The sequence below is a fragment of the Etheostoma cragini genome, chromosome 4 (genome assembly GCF_013103735.1).
Source record: "Etheostoma cragini isolate CJK2018 chromosome 4, CSU_Ecrag_1.0, whole genome shotgun sequence".
NCBI lineage: Eukaryota > Metazoa > Chordata > Actinopteri > Perciformes > Percidae > Etheostoma > Etheostoma cragini.
The window spans coordinates 13,492,707-13,519,447 of record NC_048410.1 but is presented as its reverse complement, the minus strand read 5'-3'; the positions used below and the strand labels follow the sequence as shown (position 1 = coordinate 13,519,447).

Below are 26,741 nucleotides of genomic sequence, written 5' to 3'. Positions count from 1 at the left end.
AGTGCTCATTTTGCAATTAGTGCTTTAATTGCTGAGCTGACTTGTTGTCTCGTCCAACCCATTTCATTATACCGTTGACCCTGCATTAAACTATATGTCTAATGAAGTAGAACTGAAACAGGCAAATTTCAAATTGACCACATTGTAGGCTACTTTACTAACTGGACAATGATGCGGCCTCATTAGCCCCAACAAGACTGTGGGCCTGTTTCCTTCACAAATCTATGTTATGATTATCACTGTCTGGATCAGTGGTGGAAGGTAACTAAGAACATGTACTCAAGTACTATACTAAAGTAGACATTTGAGGTACACACTGTCTACTTCTACTCCACTATTGCAGGGAGGAATATTGTACTTTTTACTACACTAATCTGACAGCTTTAGTTTTGAGTTATTTTACAATTAAGATTTTTACACACAAAACACATGTAGTTTATAAAATACAACGTTTTATCATAAATTAAACTACCCAACAATATATAGGCCTACAAGTACAGCTGAAATGTTTAGACAATTAAACCATTTTTGTAGTTTACTGACATGACTGTTTTGATCGTTTCCAGTTTCTAAAGATTTTTCTGCATTAGTACTTTTAAGTTCTGATATTACCTACACACTTTTACTTAATCAACATTTTAAAAGCAGGACTTTTACTTGTAACAGGTTATTATATAAACTGTGGTATTGGTACTTTTACTTAAGGATCAGAATAATTCTTCAACCACTGAGGACTAGGCAGTAATGATTGTTTTAGTGTTTACTGGTAAGCTGTAAATATGCATTTAAATATTTAATATTTTTAGCTACTTCTTGTTTGTGAAATAAAGCGTGTTTAAGACACTGAGGTTACATTCACACTGCTGGCAAAAGTGAAAAGTGGCTTCAATATTGTTTTTAACAACAATGTGAAAAGCACAAATCACATGGAATCTGTTCATGCCATCACCCCTCATTGTTTACCTTTAATCACTGATCATAATCTTGTGATCTTGTCATATACATATTGTCATATACTTGTCCTATTTACATTACATTTACTGACTGATTATGGAGTTTCAATAGTTTTTGTTTACCAATCAAACAACAAAACTGTTGACTACCACGTTTTGTAGACTTATTCTTTGATCAGATGTTTCCGGACTTAGCAAACCTTGTCACCTGCCATTATGGTGGATCTTATTATAGTTTTGGGATATACCGATTCGTGGTTCATGTAAGGCCACTCATTGCTGCTGGTTGATTAGCAGCTAGATTTGGGATCTAACCGGAAATTGTGTGCAACTGGAGGTAACCGTAAACCATGGTTAACGCTGCCGATTCGCCAAATCCATGAGCCATGAGGGCAGGTATGTCCCGCCCTACTCTGCCTTGCTCTGTCTCTAATTGGTTCACCTTGACATTCTTTTCCTAACCCTATCCAATCCCACTCCTCTTGCCGAAACCCCTCCACCCCAATCAAAGCAGGTAACGAGTATTAGCCAATCAGAGGAAAAGTAGGACTGGTCATTCCTTTCTCCCTGCCTTCACCGTCCTAGGGCAAAAAAAAATTGTCTACCAGAGATGCAGGAGATGCTGCCGTCAACAGGCAGATGAAAATACAGAATTCAATACTGGAACGGTCCTGGCAGGGACAGGTAATGCAACAGTTACCGGTAGAACCGGACAACTTTAAAATTATTATTTTAAAATAATTGACCTCCTCCGCTGTGTTGTGTTTTAAAAGTCAGCTTTTTAGGCTTCAGGGAGAGCAAGCTTGCTAGCTAAACACTAGCTGGCTACCCATAGCATTTGGTAGAGGGTGGGTGCCATAGCAACCGTTTAGGAAACATTGACTGTGGTGGCTAGCTAGCTAAGATACTTCAGGCTAACGTTGGTTTGTTGTGCTTGCGATAAACAAGACGTCGTAGAGACTTCAATGTCCAATTCAGCGTCAGTCAGCCAGTTAATGTCACAAGTCAGCATTATCTACTAAGCGCCATTCTTTTTAGTAAGCTGTGGAGGATGGCAGACTGTTGTAACCCTAGACATATGTTGAGTTTAGCTAACTTGGTTTACGGTGATTTCCATCTCATGCAGTAAGCTAACGTTAGCCACCAAGGCCGATCCGTAAACTTAGGCTACCTGAACCGTTATGTAAACGTCAAAGTAAACGCTCTCTCTTTCTCGGTTACAATCTGGATGTTAGAATGATGTGTCTCAGATGAGTCTAACGTCAGATTAGCTTAACATTAAGTCACTTTATTGATGTTGTCATCAACCTCAGCTAATTGTATCTGAGTTAATCAGCTGATCTGTGGCTGCTAAGGTTAGTGTTGGCGCTAACTTAGCTGCTTGTTGACTATTTTCTGGTATGATTAATTAACCTACACCAGCTTATCTTAATCACATGTTAGCTTTAATAGCTAATATTACATTTAAATATCTGTGCAGTTCAGAATGTGAGGCTTTAGTTAGCTATCGTAACATGGCACCGACAAGTTGACTGTAGTTAGCTTATATTCACGCTAGCCTTCAGTGTTATATTTTTTGGTCATTAAAAGTGGGTGATATAACATTTTCATATTCTTATCCTGAACCTCTCCGAATTAGGTCTTAGGTGTTACCATATACAATTGATTTGACGTTCATCAAGGGTTTTATTTGATGTCCAATTGGACCTGTACCTTTAACTACTGTATGTTTTGTTATGTTTGAATGAAATTAGGCCTGAGTGAATGTGTTAAAGTGATAATTCCGTTTCTAACACAACCGTCATTTTAGTATTCAGCCTGAACTAGTATGGATGTGGATGACTGCAATGGCCGGTCTTGCATATCAGGTAGGACTGTTTTTCTTTTCATCACAGATACACTTACCTTCAATGGTTGGCATGTTGTTCCAATGACAGATCTTGCTTTTTTTTCTTTTTGGTTGCAGCTAGTGGAGACTCTTCAATGGAAAGAGAGTTTTCTGGGGCCCTTGGAGGTCCAACAGTGAGCACCCCTAACAGCTCCCCTAGCCGCTCCCTCAGTGGTAAGTGAGTAAATGTTTGAATATCCCACAAAACAGACTATGTAATGGTTAATGAAATTCTTAATTATTACACAAATCACTTCCTTGTTTAGCTCCCAATATATAATGGGACAAATCATACTACTATATAATCTTAATGTCAAATGTTTACAATGCTTGTTCAAAGGTGTACACACATTTTTATGATTATTTTATTATTCAGATTAGAGTACACATAAACTAATTTGAGATTTAGTGATTGAGGCATCCCTACTTTTATCATAGAAGTAATGGCATGTAAAACTATGCACACTACCATTCTTCATGTCTGCTCTTGTGCATCCATAGCTAACTCCATTAAAGTAGAGCTGTACAGTGATGAAGACCCAGGTCGCAGTACTGAAGATGAAAGAGGGGAGCGGGTAGACGAAGGAGGTCTAGAGCAGGGATCTGAAGCTGTCAGAGGCTACAGGGAGCTCACAAATCCTGAAACCATGCAAGCTGGAGCCACCAGACTGCCTAATGGAAAGCTCAAGTGTGACATCTGTGGAATGATCTGTATTGGACCTAATGTTCTCATGGTGCACAAACGCAGCCATACAGGTGACTGATCAGTTTAGATTAGATAAGTCATCTCTGTGAAAAAAAACAATGATTCAGTTTGCTTTTTGGGAAAGAGATTAGGTCAGATACAGAATATATCTTGGGATTTGGTATAAGAGAAAATCTTCAATTACATTTTTTTTTTTTAATTTTAATAATTGATTTGGCAGGGACAGTGTACATTAATCAACATTGCTGTAAATGCACCAGAATTAGCCAAGAGGCTATTTTTCATCCGTTGTCCCTGGACAGATCTTAAAATTGTCTCCCTAAAAAAAAAAAAAAATAAGAAAATTACAGTCAACAATATAAATAAAAAAGTAGTAAAACAGATAAAACAATGCCACACATTCTCTTAAAATCACCTTTTTTTTGAGCCACTCAGGATCCAATCTGTTCGTACAAGTGATTCTTGCATGAGGCCCAATGCGGCAAACACTATAATGTAATTAAACAAGTTGGGTTAACAGGTTTGATCTATCCCCAGGTGAGCGACCATTCCAGTGTAATCAGTGTGGCGCCTCCTTTACTCAAAAGGGTAACCTGCTCCGCCACATCAAGCTGCACTCAGGGGAGAAGCCCTTTAAATGTCCGTTCTGCAGTTATGCCTGTCGAAGACGAGATGCGCTCACTGGCCACCTTCGCACTCATGCAGGTAGGACAGATTCAAGCCTGATTTCTTATGTTCATGTACGATGTTGTGACAATAATAATGCTTTCTTCACACTTTTGTCCCCAGTCTCCTCTCCAACTGTAGGAAAGCCGTATAAGTGCAGTTATTGTGGCCGTAGTTACAAGCAGCAGAGCACCCTGGAGGAGCACCGTGAGCGCTGCCACAGCTACTTACAGAGTCTGGAGTCACAGCAGCCATCCAGTGCACAGAATCCAGGTATAGTTCTATAGCATGCATGGAGAAGCACTGTCAGGAGTAACCAAGTAATCACATTATGGGGTTGTAAAAATCAATTTCCAAAGGGATTATAGTGGCATCTAGTGTAGAAATGTAGTCTACCTCCTTAACAAGGTTATGCACACAACCTTTCTCTTCTTTTCTATCCAAACTTTGAAAAAAAGCATACAATTTAAAAATTTGGGATAAATGCTGTCCAGGTAGTAAGACCCCCCCCCCCCCCCCCCCCCCCCCCCCCAAAAAAAAATATATAAAAATAACGTTACAATTTGTTTATACTCTGTGCAGGAGAGGAGATGAGAGAGCTAGAGTTTATACCAGACTCTCTACTGCAACCCTCCTCAGACAAGATGGCATTTATTGATCGGCTCACCAACAGCATCACCAAACGCAAGAGATCCACACCACAAAAATTTGTAGGTGAGCATTTGGTCTCTGTGTGGACAGGTTGAGGAAACTGAAAGGTAGTAGTTGGGGGAATTGGATACCACATACTTTAGTACTGATCTTTTTTTGCTAGTGATGTGACCACAGGCTTTTACAGTTTAATGTATTAAAGCTGTATGATTTGCCATAGATTCCAATCAAATGTCAAAGTGAATTTAGGAACTTCTGTGCTTTGTTTTGGGGTTTATTGATTAGAGTTGCATGTAACTGATGCAGGAGAGCTGTGGTCTAAACATCAGTAAATACAGGATCAGGACAATATAATTAAATGGTTATCAAGTGAACAGTGATAAACCATATTATACACAAAAGCACCATTATTTTTTTCCTGCAACTCAACTTGCCCTTTCACTTGATCATCATAACCTCCAACCTTATTTTCCAAAAATCTTGGCCAAGGTGCCTGCCCATGTCTTATTATTTTTTTTTATTCAGTTTTGACGTCTTCCACAGACTTCGATAGTACACTATCATAAGATTGGGTTTCTTTATTGCAGGACAGAAGAACATCCGCCTTAACCTTGCAGATGCACCTTATGAGTTCACCGCTGGTTTGGATAAAGATGGAGAGATAAACGCAGGGGACCTTGAAACCCAGCACTTTACTGGTTCAGGAGGAGAATACGCAGGTGTAGCAGGTAATGGAGGAGGAGGGGTGTCTGACACACTGAGGCCTCTACACCTTCCCACCACTCACCCTTCATGTTTATCAGAACTCAGGCCGATCATTAGCTCTATTCACACCTCTGTCGCTGTTGGCCCGAGGCTGGATTGTACAGGGACTGGAGCCGGGCTGGGAGCTGTGGCTGTAGGGGGGAGGGAGGCAGCAGAGGGCCATGAAGACCTGCCTGCTGGTCGTAGTCACGCACCCTCACCTAACAATGGTTGCCAGGACTCGACAGACACAGAGAGCATGCCAGATGAGCCTTGCAACAGTACCGCTCCGACTCCAACCCTGCACAGTAACAACGGCCATCATCTTCAACACTCCAACAACCACCACCCAGCGCCTCACCCTGTTGCACCCCACAGGAGTCGGGACAGACGTAGTCCCAGCCACGCCAAAGACAAGGAAGTGGAAAGAGAGGATGGAAGCCACTCAGCCCTTCCACCTCCTGCCCTCGCGCCAACTCCAAGCTCACCCACAGCGCCCTCCTCCACCTCCAGGGAGGCGTTTCGGGTTGTAGACGGGGAAGGGCGAGCTGTGCGCTCTTTCCGTTGCGAGCACTGCCGTGTGCTTTTCCTGGACCATGTCATGTTTACCATCCACATGGGCTGCCACGGTTTTCGCCAGCCTTTTGAGTGTAACATCTGTGGCCACCGCAGTCAGGACCGCTATGAATTTTCTTCACACATCGTCCGCGGGGAGCACATCCTTGACTGAGGATAAAGGGGAGTCAACCTGCTTCATCTAGAGCTATTTTTACACTGAGACAAGGACCTGGCTGGGTTTGGTCTGCACACGATATATATATATATATATATATATCATGTGTGTGTGTGTGTATATATATAGCTCACAGAGGCACCGGTACATTTAGCATGTACCAGCATTAATGGCCAGCTCGTGTTTTCTAAAGTTGGTGTAGCGGTCCTTATTTTTAATGCACTTTGAACAAATAATCAATTTTAAAATGCACTTTTAATTTAATATATTCTAAATTAGATTAAGAGCCAATGCACTTTTTCATCCGCTGATGTGCCTTGCTCTGAAATTCAGGATTCAAATCTAATGCACAAATTACAGTAAACAAATCAGACTTATGTGCATAACCTGAAAACTGTCCCCTCTTGTGCACTTTATCAGAGATAATATAGTTTTTTTTTTTCTCCAACTTGGGGTTGATTCTGTAATAGATTACTTTATTATGAGATGTGCAGACCAAGCTCAAAAACCAGGTCCAAGTCAAATAGATGTTTGAGAGGTTTTCCTTGAATTAGAATTGCACTTTTGTTTTTAACGTGTGTGTGTGTGTGTGTGTATGGGAGAGTGTGTATGAACGTAACAGAACTTGTGTTTTATGAAATTGAATACGTAAAGTGGAAAATGAAGGCCTGTGTGAATACCGTGTGGCACGGTGTATAAATGTTTTTCTTTTCTTTTCTAAGACTGCTTTCGTTGCACTGATACCTGCCAGAATACTATAATATATTAAACTATTTTATGGAATACATTACTGACCTGCACATTTCTCTCAAGATGAAAAACCGATGAAATGTTTTTCTCACAAGGAAAGGAGATCAAGTATCACTGCCACAATTTTAGAGATTCTTATGAGGTTAGGTCTTAACAAGTTATTAACATTTCCCCTTTCATAGCTACATCAGACCAACACTAATCTATTTATATTAGAAAATGATTTGGGTGTTATCTCATTGTAATGTGCCTTTCTCACACTGATCACACCTTGTTGGCCAGACATGAGCTACCAACTGTCATATCTTGAATCAGATCATTGTGGCTGATCTTAGATCATGAGTTCCAACATAATTTACTTATTCAAATTGATTTCCAGACCAGTCTCGGGCTTATAGCTTGTTTGTAATGTTTGTATTCTCCTCTCTATTCATCAAAAGTTGGGTTGAGTTTTGTTAATGTGTTGGCAAATAACCAATTATGCTAATTTATCAAAGACTAAATGGGCATATGGCATTTTGCGCATGCTGCTGTGTCATGAATGAGTGCAGTGTGGAGTGGCAGCTTACTACTGTTCTCATAGGTCAAATCCTGAAAAAGGTGTTTATTTAAAAATGGGTTCCGTCGGTTGTGATGATATATCCTGTCTTGGTAATATGGTCCAGAACTGTATGATAAGAGCAGTGTGTCAGAACAACACTGTCAGCTCTTGATTCTGTCTTCATCTGTGACATAAAACAATTGATAGTTGTAGAAACATGTTTATTTGACTTTACACCATGTAAGCACAATAAGTTGTACTGTTAAGCAGGCTAACTTGTTCACTCTACATTACATATTGGGGCAAAAAAATCAATACCTAATGTGTTGATTAACCGGACATTTGGTTAAACCAAAGAACCACTACTTCCTACTGTTGCTCGGTCAGTTAAACCTTGTATGTTTTGTTTTTTTCCTGGAGTTATCTCCACTTAATTTCACAGAAGACATTTAGAAGTCATTTGGGGGTATCCCTTCCAAACTAAATATAAAAGAATTGTTCTCAATTCTTCTTAGTTCTTAATTGGAGCTGCATTTGTTCTGATGATGGGTTAGAAAGCTGGTGTTGGCGCATTTCACTGAGATGCGGGTCACTATTAATTACCTTAATATAAGAATAGACATTAGGTAATGTTTGGACAGAATTTTTGTAATCGAAAGGGTCACTAAAGCTTGTAGTTTCCCTGCAACCTAATCTAGAAAACTTTGACCTTGTGACTTTAAACACCAAAGTGTTCATTGCAAATCACTCAAATTGCAATGCCAGTTTGCATGGGCAATAAAGCGCTTCAACAAACTGAATACATTTTAATTCACAGTATATCATTTTGATTTAGGTACCAGCTACTATACACAAAGGCCCAGTTGTGACTCATCTCTTGTTGGTGTAATTTCTGTAGACTTTACAATTGTGCCTTTGGCTTGTTCTTTTGTCCATTTTATTATTGCTCAATAGCAAAATTACTTACATTTCAAGTGTACAGCCCATTAATCATGTGGTGCAACTACTGCACATTAGAAAAGGATCCACATTATTTTGGTCATCCTTCAAAAATTGTAGCGTACAACTATGACCACTAGTTATCAGTGACCGAGCCCAGACTAAGTTAACTTTTACAGGTTCTACACATTAACCATGAAAAGGGACTTCTGCTAGGAGCCAAAGAACTGACTAGAGATAAAGTGTGTAAAACGTCCTGCAGATGGAACAGTCAGCCATTTTGTTGACCTCAATGTGACAAATATACAAGAAGTTACTGACTTTGCTAAAATCCTCTTCAGTATTTGCATTTTCAATTTGAACATTCTGCATCAGAGACAGAGCAAACTCCCTGTTCACATGCTAAAGGTTTGGGTATAGATTTTTTTGTATGTTCAACACTAGACTATGTGCTTCTAAACTTGATGCATGCGATACCAATGCGTTTTGCTCCTAAACCTACACCCTTTCCATTTTAAAGATAAGGACAACCAAATAAACTACCTACTCTAATTTAAGACTATACTTCAGAAAACTTCCATTTTGTGTTAGTTTTTTTTTTAATGCACTGTTTCCTTCAGTTTTACTGTCTTTGTAACCCTTCCCATACTGATAATTGTCCAATATTGCTTTAAATAACTGCAGAGCCTTTTTAAATGTATCATATTGTAATTATGTATTTGCATAATTCAATCTTAAACTACTGTAAGTTTTGTACTGAAAGTCTATTCCAAATAAAATACTTGACAGGCCTGTCTTACCAAAAACTGCACAATTAATGGTTAATTGGATTAACAAACTTCACACATTCAAGTTTGTAAAGACTTGAATTTATTCTTCAGGTGTACAGCATCTTCAAATTCTGCTTTACATAGGCTTTGGAGGGGCTCTTGGTGCACCGGCCTGTAAAAATGAAAATAGAAATTTAGAGTGATATCTGATAGAACCTGCTCACCGTGGACAATGTGACATCAAGTGTAAATTAACATTAATGGCTGTGTTGCATTCAGGTGTGCCAGTTTCAACACCTGAACTACAGACTCCTCTGAAGGTGACAAAACTACCCTCAGTCAGTTAGAGCTATGTTTTGCCAGCTATGACTAGTCAAATTAGCCACTGTGAAATTGACTTTGTAAAACTTCAATCGAAGAGGTAACAGGGCACAGTGCAGTATAAGGTACTTACAGCGGGCCTGAATCTGGGTGGTGGGGTGCGGTCTTTCCTGGCCTCACAAGAGCGGTTCCTCACCACTTTACTGTGGATAGCACAGCTGACACAGTAGTGCAGCTTCACATAGAGTTTGGGCAAAACATAAGCTGCAGAGTGAACACAAATGGAGAAAAGTTCAGATGAGGCTAAGCCACCAGGGTCAAAAGACAACTTATGACTTACAACATGAAAAACAAGCCCATGCACTTACAGTCAAAGACACTGGCCTCTGAGATGTCTCTCACGGCTGCCGCCTCCACGATGTTCCTGATGACAAACTTCTTGATGGCCTTGTCCTTGGGTACACAGCGTGCGCAGTTGGTGCAGCGGATGGGCTGCACATGGCCACGGCCCTTCTTGGCACGACCGTTATTCCTCCTTTTCTTGGTCTGCAAAAACAAATGTCAATTAGAAAGAGACTAACTACAGACAACTTATGTGTTTGGTACTGAACAAAGAGTCAGCAGCACAGCAACAACGGCCAGGCACCGAAAACTGGCCATCTATGTATAACGTGATTAGGCAGAGTTGGTTGGGTTAGACAATAGTAACATTTAAAAATGTATATTTAAAAATATTTTTTGAGAAACGTCTATTTAAGATGTTTCAAAACTGTTAAGTTACTGTGTTATATACTCGTTTTGAACAGTTCAAACAATACCAGCCCTACTAACAGTCCTTAATAAGGGTACCTGAGCAAAACACTGACAATTTAAGACAGTCCTAGACAGCACAACTTTGCCATGCCAATACAAAATATCACACAGGATTATCAGTAACGTTATTTGGAGGAGTGACTAACGTTACTAGCCACGTTACCCATTAGCTACTGCATCTTGTAAACCTTATAAAAGGAGATCGTCAATGGATGTGGTGGCTCTGGTGTCTCATTTCAACACGTAAAAAATATATAAGATTTAAAGATGGCCGTTTTATTTCACTGACGCATTAGTTTATACCACGTTCAAAAACTGATAGCTAATGAACCCATATTGCTTCTTTGTGTTTCCACGCACGTTTACAGTTACAATCCTTAGCCAGCTAACTGACCTAGCTTACGTTACTTCACAGGAACACATGCACAAAACGGTTAGCCTGCTAACAGTTAGCATTAGGCCTAGACTAATTTTTTAACATATCCGAGTGACATCTAAGGACTATTCGGCACATTGTGGTTTAGCTATTTGAATAAAATACCTAATATGAGATAGTATTGGGTTATTATTCGAAAGTAATGATAGTTAATTCTGTTTTTGCCACACGGGCGCCACTGCAACACACTCACCATCTTGCACGGGAAGCTGGAAAGAGAACCGGAAGAGGTTGTACCGCGAGAAGTAGTGCCGACCGCTCCGCCTTCGAAATATTTTTCGAAATAAATATTTTACTTACTATATCTTACTTTATTTTTTATTCTGTACACAATTGTGTGTTTACATTATGTGTACAGCATAAAAAAATTACACATATATCATTCAGAAAAATAATGTCAATATTAGTTTTTTCGCGGAGGGTTATCAGGGTAGCTGGTCAAGTTTCTCCAAGCATCAGTCGAGTAAGCGGAGAACTATGGAATGCCGTTTTACTCAATGTTAAATTAATTAATAAATACATCAATAAATGAATAACACACAAATACATTAATGAATAAATATGGCTTTGAAATACATCATGAAATATATACATACATACATACTTAAATACATGTAAATGTTCACACAAAAATGAATCAATTAGTTAAATAAATGTATACAAATGTTTTCCTTTTAATTATTCTATGGTACTTTAAGTAGTTAGTGGTTCAGTTACCCAAGAATAGGTGACTGTACAGAGCACCTCGAGCTGCCGATTGTGGTGCACTCTCACCTCATCGGCCTTATATGGCCCACAGCTCTGTTAGGAATGTGAGTGATGGGTGTTATGATGGGTGATGGGTGAGTGATGTTAGGAATGTGACCACAACCTCTGATTTGCATTTAAAAACTGGAAATAAATGGAAAGGGAAATAATTAAATGTGGATTCATGAAAAACAAGTCTCTTGAAATTTATGACAGTGGACTTATGAAATAAAAGTAGCATGAAATAATTAAAAGTAAAACCTTTAAATATATTAACTAATTGATTCATTTTTATGTGAATATTTACATTTAATTATTTATGTATTTATTGCGTTGTTTATTTATTTCATGATGTATTTCAAAGGCATATTCATTTATTTAGTCGTGTATTTATTTATTTATTTATTTTAGAACAAAACGGCATTTAATAGAGAATTTAATCACACAAGCAGTGGCATCAAGCCACGCGTTATATTAAAAGAAGCCCACCTATGTTCTTCAGCTTTCTAGGTAGACTCAAAAGCACAGACAAAGAGTGTTAAAAAGTTATATGGTAAAAAAAAATACATTTTAAAAAGATAGGTTAACTTCAGTAGGCTACTCAATCTGAAAATGTAATTGAAATAAACCAACCCACTGTATTTATTGGCTACATTTTTTCACCCTAATCTGAAATCGGCAGATTAATTAACTTTTCTTTCAAAAGTATGAAATGGTGACTACTTTTACATGCATTTACGGCTGTAGTATTGCGCACTATTTTATGTTCATTACAAACCTTCATTTTCCAAAACATGCTATGATGTTGAAAATGTATTTTTCTTATTATTGTCGACATCATTAATAATGCAGTTGACATGTATGTCATTGAGGAAATGAAACAGACACACTCTACACTGCCATAGATAACCTAACTAATCCGTTTTGAAGATTTCCTAAGACCTTCTGGAAGGTTAACACAAATCCAAAATTCTTACGCCCTCATAAATGCTGGAATTCATGTGACCTGTAGTAAATGAATTAAACAAAACTGCTTTCGTCTTTTATATGTATTTTGCATGTGACCTAGCTTGTATTAGCAAACAGTTACAGCTTAATCAGGAGAGGTTTTCTTAAATCAACTCAACTACAGATTTTTATGAGCTGTTTTTTTTTTAATCCCGTATCTAACACAAGTCTCTGATACCTCCCTCTCCTCTTTGGCTAGACCATCAATGTTGCACTGTAGATCCATCGCCGGGTCAAGTTTAAGGACCTTTTGCATCAGGTTCAAAAGGCTCCTTGTCACCTTGTTACAGTGACTTGTTACTATGTATTTTAGTGCTGAAGAAATTGACATAAAAAAGGAAAAGCTGCAGATGTAATATTTTAGAAGAACTTTTCAGTTAGCTTTACAGCTTATCATTGAGATATGTTTTATGGTATCTCCTGCTGATCTTCTTTAAAAAGGAGAGAGTGAGTTTATTTGGCCAAATTCGTCAGATGACACACCAATCTTTAACAAAGAATATCTCTAAGCAACACGCCACTCTTTGTTCATGTTCTACATAAGGCTCTCACTCTATGTTGCTCTTTTGACATTCACATGAAACAAAAACAAAAGAACAGGTCAGTGAAGCAGTCTGCCAGCTGTTCCAAGTGTCCTTGGACTTTAACACAATGTCCAGTTGTGGTTAAGTATGTTTTGTACCTCTGCTTGTGCTGGTAAAAAGATTTCCTTTTATCAAGTTTTGTTCCCATAAATCTACACGTAAAGGAGCAAAGCCAGCTTGTAATAATGTGATTCTGTCGTAAATATGACAACTGTTGCTCAAATTGTTATTTTGTGTTATGTGTATGTTATATATATATGTGTATGTTATATATATATATGTTACATAGTATAGTCTCTCTGCATTAAGTAATGGGCTGATGTATTTACTTGTAAGCACTGTCATGGGAGGTGGCTGTGACTCAGGAGGTTTAGCCACAGTTGGCAGTTAAATTCACAGTTCCTCCTGTCTGCATTTGGAAGTTTTCTTGAGAAAGACACTGAACCACAAATTGCTCTTTGCATGCATTGTAAATGGGCAGATGAGACACTGTTAAGTGCTTTGGACAAAAGCTACTCTGGTAGTTTTGGCCCACCATCACTGATCAGAGATTTACAGAGAGAAATTAAAGGGATAACTGCTGTGTTTTCAGAACACCTTCCTTCCAGATGTTAAAACGTATATTAAAAGCAGAGATTAATATGAAATAAACATTAAGGACACAACATACAATTAAAAATTTTAATTAAATAAATCTTTGCCTTGTCCTTATTTCTTCTTGCTCTTCTTATCCTTCGCCTTCTTTTTGCTAGGCTTCTCGGGACTAGCCTTTTTGTAGAGGTAAAGTCCCACCAAGCCGAGCAAAGTGGGCACGAGAGCCAAACACACAATGGGCAACACGTCGTTGACCATTTTCTGCCACGGCGTCTGCTGTGTCAGAGAAAGCACCTCCACCTCGAACTCAAGGGCAGCGTCACCTAGGACAGATCAAGTTCATGTTCAATGTTTTGTCACATCAGGTGTTGAATGGGTTTGTCCTTTAATGTCTCCAATCAACATGAGAAAATAAACAAGGATATAAAATAGAATATACAATATTACATAACATGTAAAAAAGAAATTAATCTCAGTAAGGTACAGTATATTTAAATCATTTATTTTGTGTTTTCAACAAATTCTGTGAAAAGACCAAAACGGATGAATAGATCACACTAACAAATATAATAGACCTGTTCAATGAGCCACACAGCTGCACTAGGTAACACCTTCCTTTATTAAAAAAACTAAACAAAATATGGGCACTGTAGTTTATTTCTGAGTCATTCCCACATCCACCATCCGGCTGCAGTGGGGCTCAAAAGTTTGGCACCTTAGGTAAAAATTTGTATTAATGTGCATAAGGAAGCCAAGAAAAGATGGAAAAATCTCCAAAAGACATCAAATGACAGATTAGACATTTGTACAATATGTCACAAAACGTTAGAATTTTTCTCTAGCATTTACACTTTCAAAATAACAGAACAAAAAAAAAAGGCGGCTGCAAAAGTTAGATTGTTGTGTATCAAGCTGCAGCTAAAAATAGTCCCCAACAAATGTACCATTTACTGTAGCTTGAGTAATGACTAAAAATGCTGTGTCCCGCTGTTATAAAATATTATGAATGCTTTGTTATTAAAATGAAGTTGTACACACTGTGTGTGTGTGTGTGTGTGTGTGTGTGTGTGTGTGTGTGTTTTGATTTGTATGCATGTGCGCCATACCGGGAATCGTAGGAGGGTATCCTTTTTTTCCATATGCAAGGTGAGATGGAATAGTGGCTTTTATTTTTTGCCTGAATGAGAGTAAGAGAAATACAAAACACATTTAACTGAGGAGCATTTATCAAGTTTCCTTAAAAAAAAACTATTACTGTGTAGTAGTTTTAGAATTTGTCCATGCTAATTGCAAACTAAATATATTGCTACGCTCTTTCTCCTCAATGGACTTTTGTTTTTCACTTACCCTTCACACACGCCAACCAAGCTTTGTTCCAAACCTGATAAGAAAATCACACAGAGAAAGTAAATCAGCAAAGTAAGCACATTCCTCGGCACGCAACAGGCTGCAGATCAAAGTGTCACTGACAGAGCAATACAAAAGGCTTTACTGTTAATTTACCGGCAATAACTGTCCTCTTCCCCAGCTCGACCACAAGAGGGTCCATGGATAGTGATGAGTCGATCATCTTTCCATCCATCAGTTTACCCTGGACATTTAAACACAAGGCATGAGATGGTGACATGAAAAAGATTTACTGAGAGAAATTTCACAGCTTGATTTGTTTGAATTTAGTAATACCTCATTTGATGCATACTTTATCATTATTACTATTTTTTCTACTTTTGTTTTCTGTGAAGAACATAAAAAAAATTCAAATACACCCCCCCCCCCCCCATGTAGGTGCTATGAAACTTAACTGTGTCCTCCTAACTGGGACTGCTGTGAGTGTGTGTGGGAATGTTGTTGTCTTTATGCACCTGCTATTCTCACACAAAGTTAATACATTGTTACAGTTTAAGCACTTTGTTCACACATGTTCTGATGAAGTTCTAAGAAATAAGCACCAGTAATGATCAAAAATCCTGTTTCCATTTTTTAAAAATAATTGAAGTTCCTTGTTTTCTTAAAAAAACAAAAAAATGATCATATGACCATAAATGTGATCTCACAAGGGTAAATGGAAAATATCAACCATAAATGATATATCATTGCTAATTGAGCTTAAGTAAACATCTGTTAAGTATTTTTATATAGATAGTTATATATGAAATCAAGGAAACAAGAGGAAGACACAGCTAGCCTGGCTCTGTCCACTGGGCAATACCTAGCTACCCGTTTCCCCTTGTTTTCATGCTTCATGCTAGGCTAAGCTAACCTGCTGCTAGGTCTGGCTACAGACAGTATTTAGCTATATATATTTGGGAGTGGATCTATTTTCTCATCTTACTCTTGGCATGAAAGCAAATAAGCATATTGTAAAGGTAATCAATTGAAATGATTCCTATAAAGATTAAAAGTTAAAGTAAGGACTAGCTATACGTTAGGTTTACACACCTGAGGCAGACAACACACTGTATTTGTGTAACAGTAGCAGTGAGGGATCAAACAGTGTAGTTCTGCAGATCTTTTATGCTCAAAACTCTTTCCAGTTTCGCTTTTGTTTTTATGCTCATTTCTATGAGACAATCTTTCATTCAGTAGTAATAGTTAGCCTCACCTGTGTCATTTGTTTCAACAAAAGCCAAATCATTAAATTAAAATGAAATATGCCTAATATCAGTGGACAAGATATAGGCCATTTTCAATTGCATTTAGGTCAATTCTAAAATATAACCTCAAACTTTACAACTTCACTTATTCCCTACTAACATTGTTTATTTCTAGAATATATTTTTTTGATGTAATATTATTAGGCCTCTGTTGTGTCATAATAGTGATATTGCAACAATCATTTACTCTGTGTAAAACTATTTTTTTATATATACTGTATATTGAATCTGTTTTCTGGGTAATTAATAGTGAGTAAACAATGATCAAAACAAATGGCACATTTGATGTTGCTTTGTTTATAGCCTACTACTGTGTATCAGCCCCAGTTTGTTGCTCTCGTGTATGACCATCACATGTGAGTCACAGAGCTTCTACTGTTTAGTTTATTGTAAACACCCGGCACTTTCAAAACACAGAAGGTCGTTTAACAACACTTTGACATTAACTGACATTACAAAATGTGGTGCTGTGTCATGCAGCTACAGTTCATATCATACAACTGTACATTTTTAAATTCCTAAAGAACATACGAGTACTGAGACTCCGGTAGACTATGGATGAAGTTGGAGCTTATTGCTGACGTGTTGCACCGCCCCCACCACTCCATAGTAAACGGAGAGACTAGATAGAGCTCACGATAATGACAAATAAAACACACCGACAGACAATTAACCACAATCTGACCCCATTTACATTCAGAAAGACATTTCTATCAGCTGCAGACCGCAGATCTGAGTGTTTTCATAAAAGAAAGAACAGCGGTGCACGTGGTTCATGCAGACAGTGCCACATAGACAACTGCCTTCGTCAGCAGCTCGACCGATTTCCCTGCTTGTTATTGTCAAATGCATGCATAGCACATTGTTTTTTTTCCAGTTTCAATAACTGTGTTTTTGTCTTACCGTGTAGTGTATTTGCAGCGTGTCTCCCATTCTGGAAAGTACAGTGCAAGTTTCGGGTTTCACCTTGAGTCAGAAAATTCAACTGTTAACACTGTGGCATTTATTTGGCAGATAGTATTGTGTTAAGAGCTGCTGTTACTGTAACTGCTGCGGTAGGCCTATGGCTGTGTAACACATGTGTATCACTCACCAGGGTCTCCACCTGCAGCTCGTCGGCCTCGTTTTCTTGTCCCTGTGCGAGTCTACAGGTGAAAGTTGCGAGCAGCAGCAGGAGACCGCTGCTCTTCATTGTGAACTTCTTGACAACAGCTGCCACAAAAAAACAACAACTTCCGTGTGGGCTTCTTATCCAGACAGCAGCGGGGAGAGAGCTCAACAGACTGTCTGCCCCTGTGTTCAAAATGGCTCAGCACCGAGTAATGCTGATGTGTTATAATGCAGTAGAGATAAGGAATCGCGGCCCGTGGATGTTGTCCCAACACCTGGGTCTCCCTGAAGAGCCCGCCTCAAACATTCCGTCCGCATCCCATCAGGCTACCGGGGATTAGAAGCGGAAGCGGCGCTCTGCCCAGGCGCTGGGGGCGGTACTGTGCAGCGTCGGCCCAGCTCTGTCTACTATGGGCTCTGTTGCTCCACGCTGAAGACTGTCAGGAGCAGACATCCTTTGTTAAAGCCTGCTGCACACGTGGCTGCTAGTCCCCCACAAGCCCTCAGGTGCTGACTGCAGAGAGCCTTGAAATGATGCCGATGAAAACAGCCCACAACAACGTGTTTTCATAAGAAGACCGAGGCTATTTCTTTGTGACTACACTGAACACAATTACAAACGCAACGCTTTTGTTTTTGCCACTAACGTTTCTTGAGATGAACTCAAAGCTCTAAGACTTTTTCTATGTTGGTCTACACAAAAGGCTTATTACTCTCAAACATTGTTCATAAATCTGTGTTAGTGAGCTCTTCTCTGTCGCCGACATAATCCATCCACTTCACAGGTGAGGCATTTCAAGATGGTGATTCGTCCGCTTGATTATTGCACAGGCGTGTCTTAGGCTGGCCACACTAAAAGGCCACTCTAAAATATGCAGTTTAACTGTGTTGGGGTTCCGAAAAGCAGTCATTATATGGTGTTAGGGTTGCTAAACTGGGATCCGTAGTGGCACTACATTACCTTTTCCCAAATTAGCTGGCTTCTACCTGTTTAAGACCAAAGTAATAAAACAACAACCAAAGCTGATGTGTTCATGCGTGACCACATTTAGAATCTGAGAAAAATATTTTCAGAGCCTTTTAAAATCCTTTACAGTATCTGCTAGAAAATCTTCCCAAAGGCTCTAAATATGTAAACCAAGGCAGTGTTGTCACATACATAGTTGATTAATTGTACATTCACTAACAGACATAGCCTACACCGTAAATGATTCTTATAGATTTAGTAAGAAAAGGTGATGTTCACCTATGACTCACGTAGTTCTAGTTTCAGTGTAATATTGAAGCGCTGTCACAGATCCTGTAAGGCAAAAACACTCACTTGTTAAAAGCGTCAAGAAATGTCAGTACGGCACGTACTAGTCCATGGTCATGTATAAAGCAAAGAAGAAAACATAAAATATAGCTTTAACAAGAGAAGATTGAAAATGATAAAACAATGTATGCACATTTCTTAACTACACATAACTCAACAACCCAGGAAAATGTTCATCTCACATGAACAGCTTTTTTTGTACTTTAAGGCACGTATACGTTTAATATAAATTCAATAGTTTCCCAAAAAAAAAAAAAGTGAATGACTTGTAAAAGAGAAAAACTGTTGTTCTGGTTAGTTATGACGACTTAGAGAAATAAACAAAAGGTGAATTAGTATAAATGTGAAGTCTCCTCTTTTATTATCCCTTCAACTCTGCACAATATGGTCAGATAGGCAGCATTGTTAGGTCACCCGTTAAAATCTCAAACTCAGAAAAATGCATGTCAAAAACACTGAGAGGGTAATCCCAAATCTGTTGCAGTAAATAATAAATGCCATTTTTGGGACTCCGTTCATTTTACCTTGTCAACTATTGTTGTCATCCATAAATTACTTCCACTTTCCCTTACTTTATTTGTAGCCATTACCTGCAAAGTTGCAACCATTTGAACCACCAACTCTCTCAAGTTTTCGGTTTACCAGCAAGATACTGTTTAAGCATTACTGGTACGCATTGCAGTATGTGTGCCACATGCTTAGACAAAGGATAGTTTTTTTTCCTGCAGAGAAGTTAATTTGGTAACAAGCTATGTTAGATGGTGCCAACTAAAACAAACCTCCGCTGTACCTGTACTGCTTATTTATGTCTGACCACTGTATCCTGGTGGGCAAAGTTGTCACAGTGTGTTAAAGCATTGTAAATGTATGGTCCATAAAAAGTAATACAAATAAATGGCTGAAATTATAGAAGGACAAATAGCAGTATGATCAAGTATACTACATCAAAAAGCTGTTAAATTGCTGCACTGAAATAGATATGAATGACTCAGCTTTGTGTGCATGTTTACGATCAAACCTACTTTTTCTCTCAGATCACAGAGGTAGATTTGTTGTAAAGGCTGGTAAAACCACAGTATATAAATAAAAAATAAAAATAAAACATTTGGCCCCATTGCCACTTAACTACTGCACCAAAATTTCACATAGACTACCAGTAGGTAATAAGTTTTCTGCTGGTAAAAACATGTTATGATCCCATCTATCATGAGTCATATCACATAGCAACATCACAAAAACCAGGACTACGTCACACTGAAAAGTTAACACAATACTGTAAGATTGCAAGAAACGGAATTGCATAACTTCTCATACCTTTATTTGGTTCCACGTCTGTCAACATTGTTGAAAACGTTTCATGCAATACTGAAAACCAAGTCACTATTTCCTGAAAACGTAATAACTTCATACATGCAACAGTATGAAACTCTCATTAACAGAAATGTCCGGCTTCATAGCAAATACAAACACAGGGGGGCACAAGCCCAAGCAGAGAGATATGTCTGACCAAAAATTTGAATTTAAAATAGCAAATAAACTTCCTAACATTTGTGATAAGCATTATGCTGTCTGAAATCAGCTTGAACATGTTTTCCCTGTGTTAACAAGAGCACAACTTTTCCTAAAGAGATTTATAGGCCCTGCACACCCACACAGGTGTTTTCACTTATTCTGATTGATTAGGCCTCTGCTCAGGTTGTAAGCTTTGCTGCACTTATTAAGACTCCATGTAGGGATGGCAATAAGAATAAAACATGTATCGTGCCGATCAAAGCTAGCAAGAGACGAGGGAGATGTCTATCAATGTGTGTCCACCAAGACCTGAGACGAGGTCAAATCGGCCAGTAAGTGAAATCACCTGTGATGCTAGACGATGGGTGTGCAGGACCTTTAAAAACAATGGTCATGACAACACATTCAGGTACTTAAACATTCTATTTTTGGTTTGTTTTACCAGTAAAATGAATGTCAGATGGTATATGAGTATTGATAGACATGAAATGATGGTCAAGGCCAGACCACTCACTTACCTGTGCAGAGCCAATTTTACTGTGACACTGATATTTAAAAAGTATTTTAAGGCAAATTAGGACTGATGTGACCAGGTTTAAAAAAAACTGATAGAAATGTGACCAAATGTTAACAAATGGACAAATAGAGCTGTTCGAACGTCTTTTCTAAACATTGTGGTTAGGTGTTGACCTAAATCTCGCGAGATCGTGTTTGCTGCGGAGTTGCTAGTGTCCCTCGGAAAATACCGTGAGACATTCGGTAACGTTAGAGGACTACTCGACTAAGGTAAGTGAGTATACTGTCATTGCCATCAACCTGATAATATACGCGCATGTCCTGGCAGGTTATCATATAATGGTGTGTTTGATGGCTGACCTGCGCTGATTGTTGTGTTGGCCGGGCTGAAGCAGCGGAGGGCGACCCGCTGGTAGCAGCTGAAGCCCGCTGAGGCGATAAGCGGATGGATGAATGCGGTGGGTCGGTAAGGCAGATACGCTACCAACCGTTACGTCTTAGCGACTAAAGCTAAACTTGACTGATAAATGAGTTTACAACCCATTAGATAATGATGACACTGTTAAGCTTGGTAGCCGAATTTAGGTGTGAATCTTTAGCCATAGATATATGTGCAGGTCCGATGTTGAAGGCAGCTGAATCGCCGTAACGCTACCCGGCTAACGTATCCGCCCGGAGTTGAATCAACATTATCAGGCCGGCATATCTTGGCCTTGCTACCACATAAGTCACCAGAGCTCACATTTAAACATGTACCCATCTGTGAGAGGACAGGAGCTGGTGTCAGGCAGTGACCAGTGTGGTAATCCTGTTCAGCACCATGGACAGGGCTGCATCTAGTCTCATCTATTGACTTTATTTAAATCTTCTTCTTTTTCTTTTTTTTTACTTTTATTTGAGTCTGTTATTTCTCTAAATCCCTGACTGATATATGGTAATCAAGTCATGACTTCAGAGATACATTAGTACTAAAGACATTAGTTGGGAACATAGCGTATGACTTTTGAACATACCTGTGCATTTTTTATGGGTAAATTATTTTAGTTAAAAGCAAGTGTTGTGTTGAAAAGCAACAAATGTGCAGACCACAATATATCAGCCTGGTTCCAGACCTCTGAATGATGTTGAATTATTTTGGCACTTGAAATGAAAACGAATAAATGAGAATGAAATCAATATGATTGTCAGGCTAGTGATATGTGTCTGAAAGCTGGTAAGTGGACCTTCCGGTTCTTAGATGCAGTTCCACTTTTTAAGAGTATTTTTGGACAACAGACTATTATTTTATTACTATGCTCTAATGACAACTATATAATATAATATAATATAATATAGGCTTGTGTAAATGTGTTCTTCTGTCTCTGTTTGCAGCTAGGTGGCTTTGTATTTGGAGTTTAACTGAAAGTGTTCAAACCAGGCCTTGTAATGTAGGACATTTTGCATGTGCTCTAAGGGCTTGGCGTGGTTGCAGAATAACATTTTAATTTTAAGGAGGAAAATACCAGCAAGGAGGGTCTGAACAGATTGCGCTGCAGCTTGTAGTCATGGCACTGACATCCTTCTCCTTCACCCTCTCTGTGATGACTGTTGGCAATTAGCATAGCTTGCACCTGTCTTGGGCTGTGCATGTAGAAGTGAGTGTTTCTGGCTTAGTGGTGCAGTCTTTGCAGAAAACTTAAAGCAGGTAAGCTGGAGTGTTCCATTGATTGTAATTTAACAAAGGCCATACAGATAGTTGAGCTTATTAATACTCCTTTATTTATTCATGTTGTGCTATGTGTTCTGTTTCTTTTCAGCCCTTCTTTATAATCTATCTCTACTGGACAAGGGAAACTTTGCAGGAAGGTATCTGTAATCAAGGTTGCAGCCACGCTCGGAAGTTTAAGAACTTCATCTGAATCATGGGGAACATTTTTGGGAATTTGCTGAAGAGCCTCATAGGGAAGAAGGAGATGAGGATCTTGATGGTGGGGCTGGATGCTGCAGGAAAAACAACAATCCTCTACAAGCTCAAACTGGGGGAAATAGTCACCACTATCCCAACAATTGGTAGGTGACCAGTTAAAATCACAGCTGTAAAGCATTGCCATGAACACAAGTAAGTGGACCAATATGTTTTCTTTTTATGTTGTATGACCCCGCTCTTTTTTTCCAGGGTTTAACGTGGAGACAGTGGAGTACAAGAACATCAGCTTCACTGTGTGGGATGTGGGTGGACAGGATAAGATCCGGCCACTCTGGAGACACTACTTTCAGAACACACAGGGTGAGAAGAGCTAATAAAAGCGTATCACCAGCAACTTTTTTCTTTTTCAGTAAAAAATTATTTATTTTTTGATCCTCTCACTGTTTCAGGTCTAATCTTTGTGGTGGACAGTAATGACAGAGAGCGTGTGAACGAAGCACGAGAGGAGCTGATGAGGATGTTGGCTGAGGACGAACTGAGAGATGCAGTCCTCCTCGTGTTTGCCAACAAACAGGCAAGAAACTATTACTATTTTGCATATATACACACATATTATACACAGTGCATATACATGAATACACAGCAGGGTTGTAGTGTAGCATTGACCCACATATTCCCACCTCTTAGTGTCTTTGAGACATCACAATTATTTGTGATATAAATTTAAACACAAATATTATTAATTAACTTTAGAAATTCTATAGGCGACTGTCTCACTGGCTTACAACCCTCTAAGTTTTTATACGCATAAGATACAACATGTTAATTAGTGAGTTTTAAAGGTGCTGGTAGGAGGATTATTTTGCCTTTGCCTTAGCCAGGCTAGCTGTTTCCCAATGTTTCCAGTTTTTATGCTATGCTAAGCTATCCCCCCGCCGCCTGTAGCTTTGTGTTTACCGTACAGACATGTATTTCCTGGGAAAACAATTTAAACAATTGGTGTCAATCGAATAATCAATTAAAATACAAACACATATCCAAAGTAAACACATATATACATATTTTGAACCAAACCATAAAATAAGACATCAGCAGTCTTTAGGGTCACACAAAAACATAATCCCTAATCCTTGACTTCTCAAGCTCTTTCTCCGCACTGAACTCTCGCCCTTTGACAGGATTTACCGAATGCCATGAATGCTGCCGAGATCACAGACAAGTTGGGCTTACACTCCCTGCGCCATCGTAACTGGTACATCCAGGCCACCTGCGCCACCAGTGGCGACGGTCTCTATGAGGGCCTTGATTGGCTGGCCAATCAACTCAAGAACAAGAAATAAGAAGACAACTGGAACAAGCCACCACACCCTGCCGAGTTTTCGTTTGATTTGGGAATGGGGCAGCGTGCTAGGTACAGGGGTTTCGATTAGTGGGTGAAAAGCAAGATTCTGGGTTGGGAAGATTTTAGGCTTTCGTTTTCAATCTCCTGAGGTTCCTAATAGTTTTCAGGGCTCATTAAAAACAGATTATTGTGTGCTTTATATTTAACCTCTCAATCACACAAACACACAAATGCACACCAACCATAAGCAATTACAGCAGACACTTGCTTTTCCTGTGTCGACCCCTTGTATTTAGGTGCAATGTACTGTATGTTCGTATCTAGGTGCTCTAAGAAGTCATGTGTGACTCCACTGAGTCAGCAATGAGTTAAATATGACTTTTTGTTGGTGTATGTCTTTTAAATCATCTATGGACTTTCAGTCATCCATAAAAAGAATGGTTGTTGGGTCAGTTTTTTTTTTTCAAACAGGGCCATGTTTGGAAAAGTCACAGCTAGCAGATTCATGTGACCGTTATTCTACCTTCTAATTTTGAAGCACTTTAATACTTAAAGTGTGTAGGTGTGTGAACATGCACATATACTGTATGTGTTTTTTCAAACGGCCCAGTATCAATCATGAAAAAGACAAGAGGACTGGCGTTTTCCCTCTCACATGTCCACTTACTGTCTCATGTAGGAAATCTTTTTGATATTTTTGGCATGTTTCTACTCTCCATATGGCAACCCGACGTCTTAAAACAGCCCTTCTCAACACGTTCTCAGCCGCCCGAGTTGCATGCGTCCTGGTAGATCTAGCTGACATTGTTGCATACTTTTCCATCCTTGGAGCTGCATGCTTGTTGACGCTGTTTGTAGATTTTCTCTAACTGCCATCATTGTGTTATGATGCTGTTTATAGTAGGCTGCAGAAACTAAGCGAACCACCAATTCCTGCATTTAGTTGTCAACATGCGCTAAATACAGTACAGTAAGCTTTATGGTCTTTTTTTAATTTATTTTTTTAAATGTGAAAGCAGTATACAAGAGACAACACACATGACCTGCACAGCTGCTGCTCCTCTGCCTTCATGTGTGTCCATAAGAGGACTCAAACCACCTCAGGCTGCTCTCGCTTTGTGTGTTTTTGTCTCAGACTTGCATATCGGGGGATGATAACTGTTACTGAATGTGAATATTGTCAATGAATCTATAAATGGCTGTACTATTTATTTGACATCCATATATTATACCTTTTTATTCCAGTGATAATTGTGTAAAGAAAGCAGGGTAAGCAGATCAATTTAGTCATTGGTACATCCACGACTCACTATTGAACAGCAAACGAGTTACTGCGTCACCACAGATACCAGCAGAATCCACAGACTTCTTGTGTGCCAAACATGGGTACTATTACTCATGTACCACGGACAGTACAACATACTTTAAATCCACTCCACTAAGTTATGAGTGCATTGTTCATATTCACCACAGTTCAAGATGATTAGGCAAAGATTTAGTCTTTTTGTTTTTCGACTTTACTTGACTTGGCGGTAGATTTTCTAGGTTTTCTTTGGGTTGTAAACTTTGGTGTAGACTGTGTCTGTGAAAACAATGATAATCAGTACGAACAATAAAAAACGGGGAAAAAACATTCTGTACAGTTATAGTTACACAAGCAGATTTTAAAATGGTGAAGACACTGTTTCAGTTTTGAATGCAAAGATACAACAAACACAATCCTGCTGTATTACAAATAAACCCATTTTATGTATGACCTGTTTCATGAACTGATTAAGTGTTACTGAGGGATTTAATATTTACGTATTTAGCTCTTGCTGGGAAAAGCTTCCAACAGAAGAGGGCAGTCTTTAGCAACAGTTTCTGTTAGGGTTCAAAGCACAGCATAAAGACTGGTGTCTACATTTTATAAATCAAAGTTGTTGCTTTTTAAATCTAATTTATCTTTTTCATCCTCTTTAACAGGCTCAGTGTTGTTTTATAACCTTACTTCATGACTTTTCTATATGACCCAAACTGTTAAAAATGGATGAATACAGTAGCCTAGATGTTTGTCTGCTCTAAATGTTGTGATTGATTTTAATAGTATTTTTTACACATCGCTTCTGTCCAAAAATTACAGGGAGGAAAAGAAAATGTTTGGATTTAAAGTTATTATTTTTATATAGTCTGTTTGACCCCAAATCATGAGGAAGTAACGCCAATGTCAACTAAACCCTGGGGCTATAATGCCAGTATTTCTCAGACTTGCAGTCACGGTTGGCAGTTTTTATTCCAGGAAGAATGAGTGAAAAAATAACAATTTTGCCCTCCAGAATTAATTCCTAGCCGAGTATTCCTTACAAAACCTTTTAAACCAACATAAAAATGTAGGCCATGCAACTGTTTAGATTAAAAAGCTTTAGAAAGAAAATGAAGGTATTAAGGTAGGTTTAAGGTTATAACAGTTTTGAATTAAGCATGGAAAAATATCCTTAGGATGAAGGCTATTTGGACTATGATCTCAGTATCTTTAAAATCTCAACTACGGCAACTACATATA

At 38.7% G+C, this 26,741-nt stretch overlaps 4 protein-coding genes across 8 annotated transcripts; 2 read left to right on the top strand and 2 right to left on the bottom strand.

Annotated features, from left to right (window-relative positions):
• Nucleotides 1-1,434: 1,434 nt before the first annotated feature.
• Nucleotides 1,435-13,119, top strand: LOC117944076 (zinc finger protein Eos-like). Of its 5 annotated transcripts, XR_004656493.1 has the most exons (9): nucleotides 1,435-1,637; nucleotides 2,764-2,821; nucleotides 2,920-3,015; nucleotides 3,343-3,597; nucleotides 4,085-4,252; nucleotides 4,337-4,486; nucleotides 4,796-4,927; nucleotides 5,452-6,930; nucleotides 13,108-13,119. XR_004656493.1 is itself a non-coding variant. In XM_034870611.1 (8 exons), the coding sequence occupies exons 2-8, from the start codon at nucleotides 2,782-2,784 to the stop codon at nucleotides 6,336-6,338; spliced, it is 1,728 nt and encodes a 575-aa protein (XP_034726502.1). In that variant the 5' UTR covers nucleotides 1,435-1,637; nucleotides 2,764-2,781; the 3' UTR covers nucleotides 6,339-7,158. The 5 variants fall into 5 exon arrangements, 4 of the variants coding, with proteins under 4 accessions (XP_034726502.1, XP_034726504.1, XP_034726505.1 ...); XM_034870611.1 differs by lacking the exon at nucleotides 13,108-13,119 and having other exon boundaries at nucleotides 5,452-7,158; XM_034870614.1 differs by lacking the exon at nucleotides 13,108-13,119 and having other exon boundaries at nucleotides 1,535-1,637; nucleotides 2,920-3,019; nucleotides 5,452-7,158.
• Nucleotides 9,419-11,193, bottom strand: LOC117944080 (40S ribosomal protein S26). Its single transcript, XM_034870619.1, has 4 exons — nucleotides 11,105-11,193; nucleotides 10,031-10,208; nucleotides 9,796-9,926; nucleotides 9,419-9,513 (listed from the first exon to the last, which is right to left on the bottom strand). The coding sequence occupies exons 1-4, from the start codon at nucleotides 11,105-11,107 to the stop codon at nucleotides 9,478-9,480; spliced, it is 348 nt and encodes a 115-aa protein (XP_034726510.1). The 5' UTR covers nucleotides 11,108-11,193; the 3' UTR covers nucleotides 9,419-9,477.
• Nucleotides 13,120-13,917: 798 nt separating the features above from the next.
• fkbp11 (FKBP prolyl isomerase 11) lies at nucleotides 13,918-17,958 on the bottom strand. The gene is made up of 6 exons (XM_034870616.1): nucleotides 17,592-17,958; nucleotides 17,402-17,464; nucleotides 15,348-15,435; nucleotides 15,192-15,225; nucleotides 14,951-15,021; nucleotides 13,918-14,167 (listed from the first exon to the last, which is right to left on the bottom strand). The coding sequence occupies exons 1-6, from the start codon at nucleotides 17,688-17,690 to the stop codon at nucleotides 13,959-13,961; spliced, it is 564 nt and encodes a 187-aa protein (XP_034726507.1). The 5' UTR covers nucleotides 17,691-17,958; the 3' UTR covers nucleotides 13,918-13,958.
• Nucleotides 17,959-21,100: 3,142 nt separating this feature from the next.
• Nucleotides 21,101-25,809, top strand: LOC117944079 (ADP-ribosylation factor 3). Its single transcript, XM_034870618.1, has 5 exons — nucleotides 21,101-21,221; nucleotides 22,748-23,000; nucleotides 23,107-23,217; nucleotides 23,307-23,431; nucleotides 24,036-25,809. The coding sequence occupies exons 2-5, from the start codon at nucleotides 22,853-22,855 to the stop codon at nucleotides 24,195-24,197; spliced, it is 546 nt and encodes a 181-aa protein (XP_034726509.1). The 5' UTR covers nucleotides 21,101-21,221; nucleotides 22,748-22,852; the 3' UTR covers nucleotides 24,198-25,809.
• Nucleotides 25,810-26,741: the final 932 nt, after the last annotated feature.

Coding starts and splice junctions, on each gene's coding strand:
- fkbp11 (XM_034870616.1), bottom strand. CDS start 17,690: ATGAAGAGCAGCGGTCTCCTGCTGCTGCTCGCAACTTTCACCTGTAGA. Junction 15,226..15,347: donor GAAGAGGACAGTTATTGCCG/GTAAATTAACAG, acceptor TTTTCTTATCAG/GTTTGGAACAAAGCTTGGTT. Junction 14,168..14,950: donor ATACCCTCCTACGATTCCCG/GTATGGCGCACA, acceptor GATCTGTCCTAG/GTGACGCTGCCCTTGAGTTC.
- LOC117944079 (XM_034870618.1), top strand. CDS start 22,853: ATGGGGAACATTTTTGGGAATTTGCTGAAGAGCCTCATAGGGAAGAAG. Junction 23,218..23,306: donor CTACTTTCAGAACACACAGG/GTGAGAAGAGCT, acceptor TCACTGTTTCAG/GTCTAATCTTTGTGGTGGAC. Junction 23,432..24,035: donor TCGTGTTTGCCAACAAACAG/GCAAGAAACTAT, acceptor GCCCTTTGACAG/GATTTACCGAATGCCATGAA.
- LOC117944076 (XM_034870611.1), top strand. CDS start 2,782: ATGGATGTGGATGACTGCAATGGCCGGTCTTGCATATCAG. Junction 2,822..2,919: donor TGGCCGGTCTTGCATATCAG/GTAGGACTGTTT, acceptor TTTTGGTTGCAG/CTAGTGGAGACTCTTCAATG. Junction 3,016..3,342: donor CCCTAGCCGCTCCCTCAGTG/GTAAGTGAGTAA, acceptor GTGCATCCATAG/CTAACTCCATTAAAGTAGAG.
- LOC117944080 (XM_034870619.1), bottom strand. Junction 9,927..10,030: donor AGAGGCCAGTGTCTTTGACT/GTAAGTGCATGG, acceptor TTCACTCTGCAG/CTTATGTTTTGCCCAAACTC. Junction 9,514..9,795: donor CACCCAGATTCAGGCCCGCT/GTAAGTACCTTA, acceptor TCATTTTTACAG/GCCGGTGCACCAAGAGCCCC.